The sequence below is a fragment of the Squalius cephalus genome, assembly GCF_949319135.1.
Source record: "Squalius cephalus genome assembly, chromosome: 15".
Classification (NCBI taxonomy): domain Eukaryota; kingdom Metazoa; phylum Chordata; class Actinopteri; order Cypriniformes; family Leuciscidae; genus Squalius; species Squalius cephalus.
Genome location: NC_137136.1, coordinates 14,747,273 through 14,767,743, shown reverse-complemented (window position 1 = coordinate 14,767,743; position 20,471 = coordinate 14,747,273). Strand labels below are relative to the sequence as shown.

The window sequence follows — 20,471 nt, the reverse complement described above, 5'->3', positions numbered from 1 at the left end:
TAGATGGATGGATGGATTGATTGATTGATTGATATTCCCCATGATCCTTCACTTGTATTCCATCATTTTATTGGCAGATAGGCTTAAAGATAGTTGTTCATTTAGAATTCTTCTAAAATTCTAAATCCATCTTTCACCTTGTTCGTTATTATCCTCAAACTGAAATCACATTGTTACTGAGCAACACACACACACACACACACACACACACACACACACACACACACACACACACACACACACACACACACACACACACACACACACACACACACACACATAACTAGCTATTAGCTTATGTCTCCTGTAATTACCCTCCTTCTGCAAATGACTGTCTGGAGTCAAGTTCTAACACTCTCTCTCTCCCCGTCTCTGTGATCACTTCACTCATTTGATCAGAGTTAATGAAGCATTTTGCTTTCTTTCCCTATTTGTGGTTCCTTCTCTAGCCTGAATGTGTTTTTCTTATCTGAAATGTTGAGGAGAAGCTTAACATCCTTTTCATATAAAATATATCCCTTATCATTTTTATGAAACATCCTGTTCAGCACAATATCACATGAATAATGGAAATAGAAAATGTTTCTACTGGTTATATTTACACTGTGAGAATAATTTTCTTTATCAGTTTTTTTAACTTCTTTTCCAATAAAAATATCTAAACATATTTTAAACATGATTTATTTATTTGAGAAGCAAAACTGCATAAGATATTAAGACCTATTTTCAGAGAATGTTTTGTATACTTTTATATTGTATATCTTATATTGTGTGTGTATGCATATATATATATATATATATATATATATATATATATATATATATATATATATATATATATATTATGTATGTATGTATGTATGTGTATATATATATATATATATATATATATATATGTATATATGTGTATGTATATATGTATATATAAGTAACTTTATTGACCTATAACATTTACAAAAAAAAAAAAAAAAAAAAACTATAAAAAATTACCTTTAATATGTACATTCTCTGTGGGCGGCTCGTGGCTCAGTGGTTAGCACTGTTTCCTCACAGCAAGAAGGTTTGAGAATGAATGAATGGATGGATTGATTCTATGAAAATATCTTAATATCTTATGCAATTTTGCATGTGGATAAAAGTGAACTTATTTTACAAATAAATGTATATTTATTTACATACATATAAATACATTTTATATTTTTTAAGATATTTATATTACTGGAAAAGACAAAAATACTGATTAGGAAAATTATATTATGCATTGTGAATGAATCATCAAAGTCATTTTTTAATGTATGACGTGCGATGCTAAAAGCATAGAACAGACAGTCCAGATTCACTCAGAGCCATAAATGCATTAATGCACCATACAGACACACTTACACACACATGAACTAAAATGAACGTGCACACGCTAATTCCTGTCTGGATGCATTATACTGGCACGTCATGCTGAAGTAATGACATTATGATATTGATTACGAAGTCATTTCTGGTAAAAATGCTAATGGGAGTACAAAAAAGCTACATTTGAGCTCCTGATATCCTCAATGCTCCATAGAACCAGAATATGTGTTTGTGTGTGAAGGGAAGGGAATTATAAGGAGGCTAAAGTTTTTTTCTCATGTCGATATGTTCTCTTTCTCTTTCTCATTGCAGTGGTGTTTGTATGCTGTTCTCCGGATATTTTCCGGCAGTTGATGGTGCACTTCCACAGGGCAGGTCTCCCTAAGGAGGAGTATGTCTTCTTCTACATTGACATCTTTGGACGCAGTTTGGAGTCCAGGCCTTCACAGCCATGGGCCAGAGGAGACCCAGATGATGTCTTTGCTAAGGAGGCCTTCCAGGTAACTAAAGCCTTTCATAAAACATGAGAGAGAGGGATGGACAAATAGTGATGAGGAGATACACTGCCAATAATCATTTTCAGTTTCATTCATTTTGTATTTTTAAATATCAATAATAATCTTTAATATTTAATTATTACTATAAATATGATAATATTTATAAAATATTAATTTATTTTCTGAGAAATTATTTTTGTTTTTTCTTACTCCACTGACATTTTTTTTCTTGTTTAAAGCAGAAATAAAACAATATTTAAAGCGGTTTATGCTTAACAGAGGAACATTTTAATTCAATATATTCTCTTATAAAATAAATGGTTACTCTGGTTTGTAGACTAGAAGACTGTTAGGTTAAGGTTAGGGTTGGGTTTAGTAGAATAAGTTGACAACTTGACATGTAGTTGTAAAGTTACTTTATAGTCAATTGAATGTCTGTGAGGGGACCATCAAATTAAGTCTTACCAAATAAACTTAATTCAAGGTATTTTCTCTGAATTTAGTCAGTTTGTCTGTATTGCTCTCTAAGGAGGTGTCGCAGGTTGTTGTAATCAGCTGTCTTTTTTTAAATCTGTCCAGTCAGCCCTATGTCTGGACACACACACACACACACACACACACACACACACACACACACACACACACACACACACACACACACACACACACACACACACACACACACACACACACACACACACACACACACACACACACACACACACACACACACACACACTCAACATCCTTAGTTTCATGGTCTGTTAAGTTTTGCTACCAGAAATATAACTGATATTATAAAATTTTAGATAATAATAATTATGATCATGATAAAGGAGAAGAGAGACAGTTATGAAGCTTTTTCATCAGAACTGTTGCCAGAGCCTGGCTTTTAGTCTGTATGGTGACATAATAACAATGCATTTTATTTAAACCCCCTATTACACAAAACAATCCCTGCTATACTTCAGGGGGCTCAACATCTGAGCCATATTCTTATCAAAAGCTATGCAGTTCACTCTAGCTTTGGTCGGTGTCACAGAACCGCAGTCAGCAGCCCCTACTGTGATAACAGCCGCCTGTTTTGATAGTGGAAGGGTTTCTGTGCAGAGCGTGAGAAATGTCTGAACTCCAACACTACGTACCCGCTGATGAACCCTCGCACAGCAGATTCAGGACATGCTGATGCTCAATGGAGCTTAGCTTTGGTAGATTATGATTGCACACAATATAAAAACAGACCAACCTGACCAAACTATTCATACATGTATGTAACTTCATAAGAGAAGTTCTTCAGTCTAAAAATGTGGGTAACACTATACAATAAGGTCTCATTTGTTAGCATTAGTTAATGCATTAACTAACAGTTATCAATATATTTTTTTCAGCATTTAATAACCTTTGTATTTATTAGTATACAATTAACTTTGATAATTAACTAATAACTAATAATTAACTAATAACCTAAATATTTATGTTGCTTATAAATTGCAGAAAGATACATGGTCTTATATACAGTTATATATATATATATACTCCCACTCACAAACACACAGTAGTTGCTTATATATTTGATATCTTTTTTTTAGAATAGATATTTGCCTCTTAGAGTAAATTTGTATATATTTTGTATATTTTTCAGAGTGTGAAGATTCTGACCTACCTAGAGCCACAGAATCAGGAGTACAAAGAATTTATCACTCATCTAAAATCGGATGCCAAACGGATGTTCAACTTCACAGTGGATGATTCTTTGGTAAGAGAGATCATTATGAACTGATTTATCTTTACCTTTTCATTTTTCATTATTTTATTATTACGCCTATTCTGTCAAGACTCTACTGTGCTCTCCATCTTTTCTATCTTCCGTTGCAATTACTATTTATTTCTTTATTCTCTTATCTCGTTAAAACTTCTGTGTGCCCCCATTACAGCCAGTCTTCTCTCATAAAGAGATTGAAGGGACCTTCTTCCTCAAAATGAATAAATTCATGTTTTTCAGCCAAGTGCATTTATGTGCGTTTACCTATTATCTATAGTTATCTATTCACTAAATAATGCACAAAGGAACAGGATGCAATGCAGTTTTATTCTCTTTCTCTCCAAATGGTAAAGGTTGAACATAATTATATATCTGTGTGTGTGTGTTAGCCTTACAAGCCAGACCCACATCAAGATGTTGGGTCTGGGAACACATCATTGGCAGGGCTCAATCCGAGGGGCGGGATAAACGGTTGTCTTTCAAATTCCCTCTGCACGCAATAGGATAGCGCTACAACCAACCACAAGCGGAGCTAGTTGATAGATTGAACTTTTGCTGTATCCGGTCGGATACAAAACTCCGAACAATTCTTCCTTTTTTAAGAATGACTTCAGTGCCATTCTTTGTTCTTTTCTCAAAGAAAAGCTTAACTCCAAGTCTTCCAGAGTCATGGCCAAAGCCGATTCGAAAGACCGCTGTTCGCCAGCAGCAGCAGCAGCAATCTTCTTTGTTTTCAAGTAGCAGGGAATTCACGCGAAACCGTCACAACTCTGCCATCATTATGTTAAGCCCGCCCACCGACTCTATACATGATGTGATTGGCCTGACTAGATGCCTAGATTTGGTTTTTCCAGCTCGCAAGCCAACGGAGAGTTACTAAACGACCCTGGCTGCAAATTACATTTGCTGCCGCTAGGGTGCGTCTAGATTTCTAGGCTATGTTTGAGGCCCAGGTTATGGAATTAATGTGACGTACACCTGCAATTTTCAGGTCAAATGGTTTAAGCTGCTCTGCATCCATCAGGAGAATGTATTTTAATGCAAGAAAAAAAAATGTGTCTAGTTAGCTGTGTTTGAGTATTTGCCTTTTAATGGGTCTGCTGGTTATTAGAGAGTATGGTGCATATAATTGGCGTGTAGACAGGTAATTTAGTTCAATTCAGCAAATTCAACTGTCTGATCTTTTTGTCTGATCTTTTTTTCACAGTGCATCTCAAAACAACATGCATACAGACACATTCACACAGACACAGTAGAGAAAACAGGTATTTTTAACAGGGTATTGAACACCAGGGTGTGCTCCTGAGAGGAACTCTATGTTTATCTCTGTTCTCTCCTAGTCGAACAAGCTGTATGAGCACATCTGTCTTAATTTGTATGATTTTCCACTCAGTGTGGATTCTAATTGAGAGGTTTGCTTCGGAGACCATATTCAAGTGTTTTTCTGTGTCCCAGTTCACATACAGAAAGTGACAGGGCTTGAGTGAGATGAAATATGAAAAGAAAAAACTCTTTACCCAGCGACTGTGCCTTAAAAAAGCAACTCTCTCATCAGTTCTGTTCATTTACATGCAAATGAATCTCTGCAAGGGTAAAATGGTCTGAATGGATTGGGACAAAAGATTAAGAGATGAAGCACTTTACCCTGTGCCTCACATAGTCTGACTTTATTTTTTCATTTCTGACAAATATTTGGTAAAGGATTCAGATCAGGTGTATTAAAAAAACCAACAGCATAATAGCATGCTCCAGGTAGGATGTGTGTCAAGAAAATCAATCTAACATGTCCATCAATACCAGCACGATTTACTCTGGATGCTGGACTGATTTGTAATGCGCATGGTTTTTATGTAAATACACATACACATACATATATATACATATACATACATTGCAATATTATTGATTTTGACTGTACTGACACTATTGGATGAGAACTGAACTGAGCTGGACGATGACATCACTGTTTTCTCCAGAGCAGCTTTATAGCTGAATTAAACTAAGTTATTATTTGATGGTCTTTACACAGTTATTGAACAGAACTGAATCAACACTAAATTGACCTCAGCTGAACAATGACACTATTTTCTCTTTAGAGCTGCTTTGCAGCAGAACTGAACTCTGTTTGCATCATTGAATCATTATTTTCCTGTTTATCCCCAGAACTGCTTTGAAAATCTGTATTGTATAAATTGCAAAGGTATATTGTGTAAAGGCAACTTGACTTGTAAATTGAAAATAAAGGTAAATAAATAGTTGTATAAATCTTTGAGTAGCCTCATAGTGATGAATATGAATTTTTCACATATGTGCATTCACTTATTTGGATATTTGATTCTTTCAGATGAACATCATCTCAGGTGGTTTCTATGACGGTCTGATGTTGTACTGCAATGCTCTAAATGAGAGTCTTTCAGAGGGACAGGATCGACCTTCAGGAGAATCTGTCACAAAGAGAATGTGGAATCGGACATATTATGGTGAGCACATAATCCAGTTATGAGCTAAGGATTTTTTCTTTCATTGCAACCAAACTATAAAAGACAGATCATTAAACTTTGATATAATTTAAAATAAATTTAATAAATAATAATTAAAAAAAATATATATTATTAATCTTAATAAAAATAATAGTATATCTTTATAATGAATAAATAAAAAAATATATAATTTTTTTAATAAATATGAAATTGGGTGATATATAAATATGAAAACATCATGATGCTAATCTTTTATCACTGGCAGACCATGTATCTTTCTGCGTAATTTTTTTTGGCATCTATTTTTCCACATAGTGTCATATGATGCTGATTCATTTTAATAATGTTTGAGAAGCTTTCAAAAGCGAATAATGTCCACCAAATACTGAAGCATATCTCTGGCCTTTTCTCCTCTCTTCTGTAGAGGTCACATCCTGCAGAAATGTCTTTCTTGTCTAACACTTTGGTCAAATTTGGATTACTGAGAAAAGAGTTATGTTAACGTCTCTGGCTGAAGGTCAGGCGTTTTGAAAAAGAAAACAGATTCTTTTTATCTTCTCATGGTGGTTAGGTTGTATTGTGTGGGTTGAATTGAGGTTGGTTGAGACATTTTTTTTCTTCTGTTTGCAATATTTTGTGTCTTCAGCTCAATGATCTTCTAAACAAAGAAACATTGCTCCATCACTACAGTAACTCAAAAGTGATTTTTTATTTTTAAGTGCTTCCATGACTTTGCTACATTTACATTTTCTGGTCTTTAACAACAACAAAATGCTAGTTTTGTATTGACATTGAATGCAATGTTTTATGTGTTGCTTTTCCAGTGTGGTGTAAGTATGCCAAAGAAAAAAAGAATACAATAGAAACAAACAATAACGACTTTATTTCAGGGAGCCTCTTAAAAAAGCCTTGCCCAGCTTAATTAATCATTAAGAAAGAGAAACAGGCTTTGGTCTGTGCCAGGTCCCGTTTGATTTCTATCAATTAAACAGATTATGTATGAATCTGCCCTGCAGCAAAAAGTCTGGCATTACATACCCTTCTTACAAACAGAAGCTCCCTGCAGAGATGGATCTGATGATGTACTTTCCAGAATTATGATGTGACTTCTATAAATTCTAAGGTTCAGAAAAAGAAAAGCGGTCGCACATGTGTGCAGACACCCACACAGACGAACATTTACTGTAGCAGATGACACTCAGCTGCCTATTTAAAAATACATATTAATTAATCACAATCTTAATATGATGGTTTATGCAAAACCTTCATGTGGTATCCTACGGTACGGTTTCTTTCTAGAGCTGATATACTGAATTTATTTCAGCAGTGTTGTGTTGTTTGCCTTTGCATATATTTATTGTGTATACAGAGTGTGTTACCTTTTAAGGTTATTGTGTATATACAGTCCTTATGTGAGTGTAGGCCCTTAGGTCCGTCTGCATGTGTACATAGTAGGGCTGTCAATTAAATATGTTAATTCAGTGTGATTAATTATGAAGTAAAAATAACAGGGTAAAATATTCTGCAATCAATCAACCTGGTTGAATGGCCCCAAAGTCTGCTTCCGACAGATCGACAAATTCTGTTGAAGGCATCCTGTGGACTATTGATAGACTGATGTTTAGTTCAAGTTTAAGTTCAAGTTCGCTTTGTTTATATAGCACATTAACAACAACCACTAGGCTGACCAAAGTGCTTTACAGAACAACCAGATAAATAATAAGAAAATAATATCTGCAAAACAACACATACAACACAAATAAAAGCAGCAAAGCTAAGAGCAACCTTAAAACCGGAGTAGCAAAACAGTATCAGACTAAATTATAAAATAGTCAAACAGAAGTGGCAAAGCAGTATCAGACTCAAATATAGAATGGAAAAACAGGAGTGGCAAAACAGTATCAGACTCAAATATAGCTGCAAGCATGCTCTGGGCCAAGCGCAAGAAGACGACAAGACATGCCAACATGGCTGAAAGTGTCAGACCAACTGCAACAATGAGCAATGAAAGACATTTAAAGAGGATTTTAGGCGAAATGGCTGAAAAATCATTTAAACAGTAATGGAAAAAATGATTTAATGGATTATCACTTTTGACCAATAAGTGGCGCAATTACAAAATTGATGTTATGTGGTCAAGTGAAGTGAAGTGACAATGACACATACAAAGTTTGGTGTCAATATGTCAAGGCATTGCAGAGAAATAAAGCCGGAATAGTCATTTTGGCATCATGCCTCAACTTTGCTGCTGCGGTATACGAAAACGGTTTCGTCTATCGACACGAAATCCATAACTTTTAGTCGGCACAGTCTGGAGATGATACATTTCGATCGGACAAACCGTCTAGGAGTTCGAAAAAGTAGGTATTGAATGAAAATCAAGATGGCGTACCATCAAGGCATTTGAGTACCATCAAGGCATGGTGCCGAGACTCGAGTTTTGTAACGATACACTAATGTGTTCATAAAGTATAGCATTTTATATCACAGTACTGTATTGAAGTCAATGGGAATTTCATGTTTTGTTCTATTATAGTGCCAACAAGAGGCTCAGTCCCACCATTTTTTTATGTGTCCTCAGAGTGAGTCCATACATCTGTGTGTCAATTTTGGTGAAAATATCTCAATTCGCTTCGGAGTTATAGGCATTTATATGAAAAAACACGTAACAAATTACTGACACCTGACTTTGATTGGATTTTACTACCCCTTACTATCAATATTTTCGCATTTGGGCATGAACATTTAGCCAACGACCTATGTTTCCAAACTTCTGACGGTGGTTTCGTCTCGATTGGTTTCGAAGATATTGGCAAATGTTTTTTAAGCGTTAAATCACAATACTACACAAACTGTAAGGCGAAACCTAGCATGTTTGGTATTGTTGGACTCGGCAAGGATTCAGGAATCTAATGAGATGACTCCCTTGAAAATCAACCACAGCCAGAGTTATAAGCATTTGAAAATTTAATTTTACCACTAGGTGGCGCTTGTTTGAAACTTCTCAGGCTCCTTCAGGGCATCGTGCTGATGACCCATACCAAGTTTCATAACAATCCGTTCATGTGTTCTTAAAATACAGCATTATGGTGCAAAATTCAAAATGGCTGACGCCTAAAACGGTAATATGGACAAATTGGATATCAGTCCTGAATCTAACGAGACCACTTTTATGATTTTTGGACAAACCGTTCAGAAGTTATAGGCAAAAATAGCCATTTTTCGTATCTTCGGACCAGTAGGTGGCGCTGCGCCGAAACGCAGCATGTAGCCTCAGATCATGCTTGTGATGACATGTACCAAGTTTGGTCTGAATACGAAAAAGTGTTGCAGAGATACAGCCTTACGTCTGTTTTCGCAAGCGCTACGTAAAATTTGTTCATGCATTTATTGAAAACGTTTGATGAATCAATTTGAATTCCATAACTTTTTGTCACCACTGCCTGAGGATGATCTGGTTCAATGTTCGTGCAAATCGGACAAACCGTCTAGGACGAGTTCGAAAAAGTAGTTTTTTTGGACAATTCAAAATGGCGGCCATATTTTATTGACGGAAAATGACGTCATAGGGACATCGTACAATCGAATTGTCATGAGCTCAGGAATCAGAGGAAAAAATAATTGTTTTGATTGGCCTTACAGTTCAAAAGTTATTAGCATAAATATGAGTGAAACTTTGGACAGGTGGTGGCGCTAGAGGGAATGAGTTAGACACACCAAAATTGGTGTATTTAATGTTGGGACTGTCCTCTATCAGAATGTCAAATCATTACAACTTTCCCGCAAACTTCCATGACGGAAGAATCGGAAGAAGAAGAATAATAAGAACGGGAACAGATACAATAGGTGCCTTGACCCCTAAATATAAAATAGTAAAACCAACCTAAGAATAGAGATCAATATGCTAAAGAAAACAGGTAGGTTTTTAACAGAGACTTGAAGACAGACAGGGTAGGGGCCGTTCTAATCTCTAGAGGCAGGGTGTTCCAGAGTCGTGGCTCTGCTTAATTTTTACTGCTAAATACAATTTCACTGCTTAATACAGTTACAAATCATCTTATGCATCCTAAATGATATAGGGTTTTATTTACAGATTTTAGCTCAGCTTTTAATTCAATGAAGACACATACTCTCCTGAAGTTTCTGATTGATCTCAATATCACAGGGTTAGTTTTCTGGATCACAAACTTTGTTTCTTGCGATCCATAGATGGACTGGCTGTCCACAAGGCTGTGTTCTCTCCCATGTTCTTTTTTTCTCTTTTTACTAGTTTATGATAAATGAGAAACACTTTAGATTATTTAAATATGCTGATGACATCATACTGGGCCTAGTTGCGAAAACAAACCCCTCAGGTGGTGCTGCCTATCTGGCTCACCCTTGTAACATGGTTTCGCTCTAGCCAGTTAGAAATTAATTTTGCCAAGACAAAGGAATTTGCACAAAACAAGATATGATAATTGAGGCAGTTTCCATTGATGACTAACATGTTGAAATTATAGAAAAAATTTAAATATCTTGGTACAGTTCTGGACTCCCAGGTGAGCTTCTTTGGGAGTACAGAGTATGTTTTCAATAGATGCTCGCAGCGACTCTATTTTTCTCAGACAACTGCTGGCCTTGGTGTTTGTCAGCATATCTTAGATTCATATCTAGATTGTATAAATCTATTGTTGAGTGTGTTCTAACCTTTCGTCTCCCTGCCTGGTTTGGTCACTTAAAATGTAGATAAATAAACTTTCTAGAATTGTGTTAATGGCAAGTCATATATTGGTAAACCCTAGATGTCCTTAACACAACTTTTCACTGAAAGGGCAAGGAAGGCGGCGAGGAGTATTATGGCAGATAGCTCCCATCCTCTCTTCAGCCAGTTTGAGCCCCTGAAATCTGGGAGGTGCTAAAGAGTCCCTCTGGTATTAAAAATGTGTTCAAGAAGTCCTTAATTCTGCAAGTGATTGATAAAGTAACAGAAAGTGACATGAACTGTACTTTTCTATGTAATGTGACCTTGTCTGTATATTGTTTTATAATAGCTTGTTAGTTTCTCAGTAGTTGGTGTATGTGTTGCCAAAGACAAATTTCCACTCTGGTGGACAATATAGATATTCAAATTCAAAAGTCCCACAGTGCACCGTGAAAACCAGGAATCATCAATGCTCACTATGGCCAATCACAATCACTAAGCAAGCACTTTCCCGCCATTTTGTGCGTTCAACTTTGTCAAGTGGACGAGGGAAGTTTATTGGTCAGACCCTTGACCACTCGAGTTTTAGAGAGGGAGTGAGTCTACTTAATATGTACACTCCATAGACCACACTGCAACCTGATTGTGACGTCACACCAGGTCGCGCTAAATTTACCCCCACCCAACTCTACAATGATATTAGTTATTTTGACTTTTAATACTTGTAGCTACCTTAAGCTGACTGTGTTTTTACACAGTTTATTGTATTGTTATAATTTTCGTTTGTGTATTTTTTATTTTTTTTTATACTTAATTAATATATTAATATTTAATATTTGTTTATATAGAATTTTTTAACAGCCCAAGCATACATACAGTCCTTGGTGTGTAAACAAATTTATAAGGAAAAAACTATAAATAAAAAATCGACTCCATATCGGATTCCAAGTGATCAAGGGCTACTCGTGCAACGTAAGCACGTACATCCGAGTGAACGAGACTGAGGGAAGTTAGAGAGAGAAAGGGCATAAAATTAGTGCCAAAACATTAGAAGTTTTGAAGCGTGGAAAATAAATCACATGAGCCAACTCCCTACACATAATGACACGCGATATAAGTTTTTTTAATTTACATACCATTATTTAATTATATTTCAGCATAAGCACACATCAGACAGGTAATGAACATAATCTGGCTAATATTTATAATTTATTTATGGCTGAAATTTTGGAATTTATCATAATGTACTTGTATAACTGTAAAAGAAAGATTTTTTTGTTGTTGTTTGCTTCCATTTAAAGCACAAAATGATCTTTTGGTCATTCCAATGAATGCTTTGGCTTGTTCCCACTTCCCAGCATGCATTGAGATACAAATGAATTATAGTTACTGTTATTATTGTTTTACTGCTTGCTTATTATGCTGTTGCTGTTGTTTTTGTCCTCACTGTTAGTTTCTTGTCATTTGTTGATGTTCAGAGCTTGTCTTTTCATGTGTTATGCGCTGAGGGTCTGTCTATGTCTTAGTCGAAAATCTTAAATGAAACATTTTGGTTTCCAGGGACAAACAACCTTGGAAGTTGTCCTCTCTTTTAGAAGCTAACGTTGCACAAGGATTTAAGAGATTTCTCCTGTTATCACCCATCCATTCACTCATGCCTTATTCCACCTTTCCATTTTATTTGATCCCAATGAATCTACAGTATTTGACTTCCCTCACATTATTCTAAAATCAGCAGGTGTCCTGTTGCCATGGGATCTGCTTCAAGGAAAAGGTGGTTACATTTGGTTGTTTTGCCCACCCACACACAGCCAGGTGTGTTTCTGGAGATGTTTGACCTAAGCTAGTGGCCTAAATTTGATAGACTACCACATGGGCCAAACCCAGACTCTTTCATACATGGTAGCTTTTCCTGTAGATGTCTTTTCTGGAATACATTTGGTTTAAAACAGTTTGGGGAATAAAAAGCAAAACAGTATTGTTGTATTTCCCCTTGTTTCTGAGTGTGAGAATGAAGGAGACCGGGGTCGGCTGGCTGAGGCTCGTGGGTAATTTATTAAATAAACTCAGATCACAATCGCGCAACATGCGCGTCAAACATAAATCTCATTCCACAGTTCAAAATACTCGTCGGCATTCGTCTTTCTCGTTCAGAGTCCTCTGTTCACGGTCCCACGAGTCCTCAACCCTCTCTCTCCGATCGCTAGTTCCAGTCCGGCTTATATACGGTCTCCCCACGCCAATTACTGCAACGAGACACAGGTGTAAGTCATTTTGCACTTGACCCACTTACCGCCGCTCGTCTCTCCACTCTCTCTCTCGTCGCAGACCTCGCTGAACCACGCCTCCCCCGCCACAAGTATAGTTATCAATTAAATAAAAATGTTTCTTTTCACATTTAAAGAGGACCTTCTTTTACATTTTCAACTTTATTTAATGTATAATGTTGCTGTTTGAACATTAAAAAGTCTACAAAGCCCAAAGTCCTCTCCAAAGGGAGTTATTCTCTTTATCAGTAAACTCTCTGAAATCCCTCGTTTGAGTTTTGTTCCGTGAACGTATACATTACAATATTCCTTATTTAAATAATTCCTGCTCAAGGCATATGAAAAATGGGACGAGGCCTGGTTAAGTTCCGTAACTACTTAAGTTAAGTAGTGTGTTGAAACTCACGGTTATGGTAAGGGGCGTGGCATTTCCGAAACATGCTCAAAGTGGTTTACCAATCACAACACACTGGTCCATCTGACCAATCAGAGCACATTGTGCTTTTTGGAAGGAGGGGCTTCATAGAGACAGAAACTAAACAGAGCGTTACTGACAAACTGGGAAGAGAGGTGCTGCAACATGTGAAAAACAGTGTGTTGTTTGACCATTCAAGCATGAAACCCTATTGTAATTGACCCCCAAAACAAGGTCCCCTTCAAGGTAATAGATCCCCTTTAAAATATTTCTTAAACTTAAGACATTGTTTCAAAACTAAAGATAATAGTCTCATTCGTGCTGTAATAGCAAAACATCACTCACAGATGAGCTATTTATGATGTACAGAATGTATGACATTCATATGTATTACAATGACTAATTTGGCTGCTGATTGCAATTAGATCTCTGTAAAAATAAAGACTCTCATTTAGACATCTTTAACAGCAGCCGCCCTCCAAAATTGAAATGACTAAATTGGATCCAGCTAGTACAGTTATATCCTGTATTCAGTATAAAGTCGCTGAATAGACAGGAAGCACAGAATGTTCTACATGCTTGTTCTGCCTTTTTATATGACATTTGAAAGGGGGAGTTGATTCTCTTGATTTATAAAATCATTCATCTTTATTGTAAAGATAATGAAATCTTTTCAGATCTATTGATTGAGTGCAGTTCTGTTACATTGTGCCTGTTATAGCTGGCTCAGAAAGGGACAGACTCAAAATGGGGTACAATCTGCCCATTGCCCATCATTTCATGCACCTTTATTAGTTTCTCACAACTAATTCTCTATTAATGTTTTACTATTTGTTGTTATTATTTTTAATCTGTGATATTAATGTATAGATATTAATGTATAGATTAATGCATATATTATCCTTGTGTTGTTGAGGTAGGCTACCATAATTTTAATTTAGTGATATGAGATAAATCGGTAGTTGATGTGAAATAGTTTCACTGTGACGTAATTATTATACTGTTACATCTAAAACTCTTTGTAAAAACATTTTGCTAGTTGTTTTGTAATTCTTGTTTTGTAGTTCATGCAGTTTTTTATGACCTATACTATGAATAGAGAGAATTTGTTCTTTTAAAAATGTATGTATTACCACAAGACCATTTCTAATTTCCATTTTGTAATTCAAAACATTTACATATCACATATATTTCATTAGCCTAAATGTTGTTAAAAATGTTTTTTTTATTTCATTCATTTGTAGTAATAACCAAAAATTGTACAGCTATAAAACTATAAAACAGCTCCAAAGCAACTATAGTCATAAGCTGAAAAATTATGGCATATACTTAATTTTTAGTCTGTTCTTACTGATTCTTCCAGTTCTGTCACAAATCATTCTCACAATTTATACAAACCTTATCTATATTATTGAGGTAGATAACTAATTTTCCAAGGCAAACAGATGTCAACATCATAGGAGATATGAAAGATGTGTTTTCACTTTGACTTTATTCAAGACTTTATTCAGCACCAATCTGCCATTTACACTGTCATGCTGGCATGTCGTACTCAAGTAGTTTCCTGTACTTCCTGCTGATTAAGTCATTACACTACATAAATTACCTGTCTTCAGATGACTCCGACTATCATTATACGTCCACTCATTGCACTCTTAAGTTGATTTTTTGGTGCACACAAACACACACAATCTCTCTCTCTCTCTCTCTCTCTCTCACTCTCTCTCTCTCTCTCACTCTCTCTCTCTCTCTCTCTCTCTCTCTCTCTCTCTCTCTCTCTCTCTCTCTCTCTCTCTCTCTCTCTCTCTCTCTCTCTCTCTCTCTCTCTCTCTCTCTCTCTCTCTCTCTCTCCATGTTCTTCCCAGTGTTTCTAAAAATTTAATTTAGAATTTAGTGTTTCTAAATTCTAAAAATTGATCAGAATTAAGTCTGTATGTCCTCTGAGAGCACGTTGGCAAGAGTGGCAGTGTTCAGGGATATTTCCCTTTGTCCTCCAAAGAGAAATATGTGGCAAAACATTCCTCACAGTCTGAATACAGTTTGCACAAGCAGTCACTGTTCACTGTCTGTGAGCATCCATTCCTTTTATAGCTCATGTAGGCCTGTTAAAGCTATTCTTATCATCAACCAATGTGAGGACATCTCTCTCTCTCCTCTCCCTCTCGCCAGTGGCTTTGACATTTCCAGTCTGATAATGTTTAAGCTTTTCATATCAGTCTAAATGTCACTGTGTGTTTCCTCTGAGCTGGACTCTGCGTCTATCTGTAGCCCATTTAAAGAGGTGAGTGGCCTCCACAGGAAATTACAGCCCGCACCTGACCCTCATCGGAAGATGGGGCCATCTTGCATAACCGGAAGCTTTTCAAGAGACTCAATTACATTTGATTGAACGCTCACATGCACACACACTGTGTATGGATTGATTTACTATGTGTGATCATAACCATTAAGATTACTCATAACGTGGTTGGTACTCATTGTTAATGTGTTTGCATAATTATAGTTCACTTAAAGGTGCAGTAAGCGATTTCTGAGAAATGCTGTTGAAAGTGGATCGGACCAAGCACCACAACACAGCAGTAGGGGGCATATACCCTCATGAGGGGGGAAAAGAGAGATTGAGCAAGAGGGAGATTTGAAGAAAGACTGTAGAAAGAGAGATGGCTGAGAGACATTACAAAAGAGAAAAGGTCAGAGGAATATCACTGGAAAAAGAAGAATTATGATCAAGTAAGAGCTTTAGGACCCATATTAATGTTAGAAAAGCTTTTCAGTACTGGTGAGACTTAAGCGGAAAGGTGTGAAAACAGACGGCAAGGTTGCTTTGCTTTATTTTTCGCAAAGCATTATTTTGCTTCGCTTCAGCTATAATAAAGAGACATCTACTCTTGCATTTCGTGTTGTTAAATTTTGGGGGCGGAGCAATGAATTGTGGGGTGTGTTTGTATGGGTTGATTGCAAATATCAACCGTGTTTCATAGAAATCACTTGTTGCACCTTTAAAGGGATATAGTCCACCCAAACATGACAAGATATTGAAAAGATATTTTGAAGAAAGGGTGGACTATCCCTTTAAAGTTTGGACATTATTGTATGTTTAACTGATGTCTCTGTGGTGTTTATATGTATCAGTTAAAGAGATCAGTTAAAGGTATGTTTTTATTGGAAAATAATGGTATATTAGGTTATACTAGGTTATATTAGGCACTTATAATGGAGTAAAGTTCCAAAGAATTTAATAGCTGAAATGTTAAGCTCATGTTTTTGTTTTGTTAAAGCAAGTACATGAACTTGTCCATAAAAGATGTAGATCATTTGAGGGGATCATTTTGTTTAGATTGACATTTTACTGCTGGGAGTACTGCTGAACTTTAAATTCAGCTGCAAATGATGGCCAGGCAGGTCATGAACCTTGAGTAGGTCGAAGTTTACACTTCACTTTGTCAAAGCTAATGTTTTAGTGTTCTGATGTTAATTTTTTGCAGTCGTCTCTATAACACACACTCGGTCTCTTGGTTTTCCCAGGTGTCACTGGTCTGGTGCAGATTGATGAGAATGGAGACAGAGAGACTGATTTCGCCCTGTGGGACATGACTGACACGAACAGTGGCAACTTTCAGGTTAGTTATAATCTCACTTTGTCTCACAGCTTTCTCATTTGTCTGTTTCTAGCAATGATGCTTCTGTTAGTAATAGATGGATGTAATGCAATCACATTTTTCTTACAGCAGATATGTGTGTGTGTGTCATCTAAACAGTTTTGCCTTTGTTACAGGCTAATGAATTAGAATATAACACCTGAATCTCAAAAAACAAGGGACAATTGGTGTCATAAATTTAAAACCAGAGGACAAACACATACGCACCCTCCTTTCTGAAAGACACTTGATTGGTAATTAGGAGGCCAGGCTGTAGGGAGGTTAATTATAGGATACATATTCAGTCAGGGGAATGTTTTTTGTTTGTGTGAACGTGTACCGGATAGATGCAGAATAGATATTAAAGATCTCAACTGCTCTCTGAATATAAATTCAGTAATTTTTCATTTTAACATTTTGCTTTTGCTATCTGTGAGAGCTATAGAATTCACATGACTAGTGCAGTTTTTGTTCTCCTGTGTTGACGTCAAGGGGTCAAAGTTCAGTTAGCCCTGGCTGGTGGATGCCATAACTAAACTATCTGGACACAAAAAAGCATCTTTCTGATATTCTGATGTAATAATTACTTTGTGCAAGTAATTATTTTTTTATACATTATATTACACAATACTAGTGCCCATTGCAGGCTCTTAGAAGTGTGAAATAGGCAAGGCAAGGCAAGTTTATTTATATAGCACATTTCATACACTATGAATTCAATAGATTCACACAATTCAAAGTGCTGTAGAGAAAAGAATTAAAATAATCACAAAATAAAAGCAAGGAAAATTAAAACAGTTCTAAAAGAAATTAAAAGAGTTATATGGTACAGTTATAAAATGAATTAAGAGTAAAAAGATGATACATGGATTAACTTCTCATCTGACAAAACACCGGTGTATCATATTTTTCACAACTCCCAGTTTTACTCTGAGATTTTCCCATGGTGATTACACTGTGTCTGTGGTGTTCTTTCGGCACGCCTAAGAAATCTATTGGACGTCTCCGATGGACCCGATTTTCCCTAAAAACGGACAGGAGGAGCTCTTGGACTGACTCACGGGGTAACCTCGGGTTCACTTGCCCCATCAGTCTGCACCCCAAAAACTCATTTGTTCGGAAGCTCTAGGAATGGAATCAATCCAGTCTGCACCCCACAGAACCTCAAGTTTAATCACGTCAAACTCACTACTCCACCACAGACCCAGGTCATCAGAATGGTTTCATCTCTCTTACCAAATTCTCAGTGCCATTTCAGTTCAGTTTAGAATAAAAAAGAGGATGCAAAATAAAAGACAGTGTAATCAGTTGGACGTACAGTGGCACAGTACTCATTCAGTAAATGCACAGATAAACAGATGTGTTTTGAGTTTGGATTTGAATGTGACTACTGTAGGAGCACATCTGATCTCTTCTGGAAGCTGTTTCCAGCTGCGGCTGGCATAATAGCTAAAAGCGGACTCACCTTGCTTAGAGTGAACCCTTGGTATTTCTAGTAGATGTGATCCTAATGATCTGAGTGATCTGTTGGGTTTATATTTAGTGAGCATATCTGTAATGTATTGAGGTCCTAGGCCACTGAGTGATTTATATACCAGTAATACTTCTATTCTAATCAATCCTAAATGTAACTGGGAGCCAATATAAAGACCTGAGGACTTGTGTGATATGTTCATATTTTGTGGTTCCGCTCAGAATCCTGGCAGCAGCGTTCTGAATGAGCTGCAACTGTCTTATGGTCTTTTTGGGAATGCCAGTGAGGAGTCCATTACAATAATCCACCCTGCTGGTGATGAAAGCATGAATACGTTTTTCTAAGTCTTGTCTGGAAACAAAGCATCTAATTCTTGCAATATTTTTGAGATGATAGTATGCTGATTTAGTTATTGCTTTGACATGACTACTGAAACTAAGGTCTGACTCCGGAATCACACCAAGATTCCTGACTTGATTTATAGTTGTTTGAGCCCAAGGTATGCGTTCATCTTGAGTACTTTACTACATACTCATCTTGAGTATTCTAAACGCAATGACTTCAGTTTTGTCTTTGTTTAACTGAAGAAAGTTTTGCCACATCCAACTGTTGACTTCATCAAGGTATTGGCACAAGGAGTCAATGGGGCTGTAATTGTTAGGCGATAGGGCTAAGTAGATCTGTGTGTCGTCTGCATAGCTGTGGTAAGAGATTTGGTTCTTTTTCATTATTTGGCTCAGTAGGAGCATGTACAGGTTGAACAGGAATGGCGCAAGAATTGAGCCTTGAGGGACTCCGCATATCATGGATGTCCATTCAGACTTATGGTCACCTATACTCACATAATTACCTCTCCCTCCTAAGTGTGACCTGAACCATTTTAGGCCTATCCCAGAAAGCCCGACCCAGTTTTCCAGCCTGTCAAGAAGTATGTTATGATCGACAGTGTCAAATGCAGCACTGAGGTCAAGTAGTACCAGAATTGATGTTTTGCCTGCATCACTATTTAACCGAATATCATTTATTATCTTTATGAGCGCTGTCTCTGTGCTTTGATGTGGTCGGAAACCAGATTGAAAATTGTCAAAAGTATCCATTTGAGATTAGGAAATTGTTCAGCTGATTGAAGACAACTTTTTCAATGATTTTGCCTATGAAAGGAAGATTTGAGATTGGTCTGTAATTGCTCAATATGTTGCTATCCAGATTGCAGTTGTCAAGCCCCTCCTGAAAAAGAACAGTTTTAAGGGACTTTGGAAAAGGAGGAGTTTGGAGAGTGAGGAGTTTACAACTTCTAGGAGATCTGCCTCTAAGCAGTTTAACACACTTTTGAAAAAGAAGGTTGGGAGTGTGTCAAGGGCGCAGGTTGATGTTTTAAGGTGCTATACTGTTTCTTCCAAAATGTTACCATTAATTTCTTCGTAATCTGACATAGTAACTTTCTCAGGTTGTGGTCTGATCTGTCTTACCTCAGTGGAAATTTAGACACTAAGTTGTAAAGACTACTTTAGACTGTTAGACAGTTAGACAGGTGTTAGACATTGAACCCCCCCCCCCCCAAATAAATGCAATTTTGATTGGATTTTGGGGCTTTAAGGTATTGCAACAAGTCTAACATTGAACACTGCTGTTTTTCTTCCATTTTAGATTTTGAATTTATTAAATCATATAAATAGAATTATCTATCTCCATTATGACCGTTTGTTCTCTTATTACTTCATGTTGTGCTGCAGATTGTGGCAGTGTATAACGGCACTCAGAAGCAGATGAAGATTCTTCCTGGGATGGCCATCCAGTGGCCAGGTGGCGACATTCCCTTGGATGTTCCCTACTGCGGCTTTAAGAACGACAACCCTGACTGTCATGAACGTAGGTATCTTACACTAGTTCTGCAGTCCAACTGCTTA

At 36.7% G+C, this 20,471-nt stretch overlaps 1 protein-coding gene across 2 annotated transcripts in view; it reads left to right on the top strand.

The window, feature by feature from the left end:
• The window catches only part of npr1b (natriuretic peptide receptor 1b), a 44,711-nt gene that overhangs the window by 12,278 nt on the left and 11,962 nt on the right, over positions 1 to 20,471 (top strand). For both annotated transcript variants that reach the window (XM_079894741.1, XM_079894742.1), the window contains exons 3-7: positions 1,660 to 1,847; positions 3,487 to 3,600; positions 5,951 to 6,086; positions 16,978 to 17,072; positions 20,298 to 20,433. In XM_079894741.1, the coding sequence (XP_079750867.1) occupies positions 1,660 to 1,847; positions 3,487 to 3,600; positions 5,951 to 6,086; positions 16,978 to 17,072; positions 20,298 to 20,433 (669 nt within the window). The remainder of the gene's footprint in view (positions 1 to 1,659; positions 1,848 to 3,486; positions 3,601 to 5,950; positions 6,087 to 16,977; positions 17,073 to 20,297; positions 20,434 to 20,471) is intronic.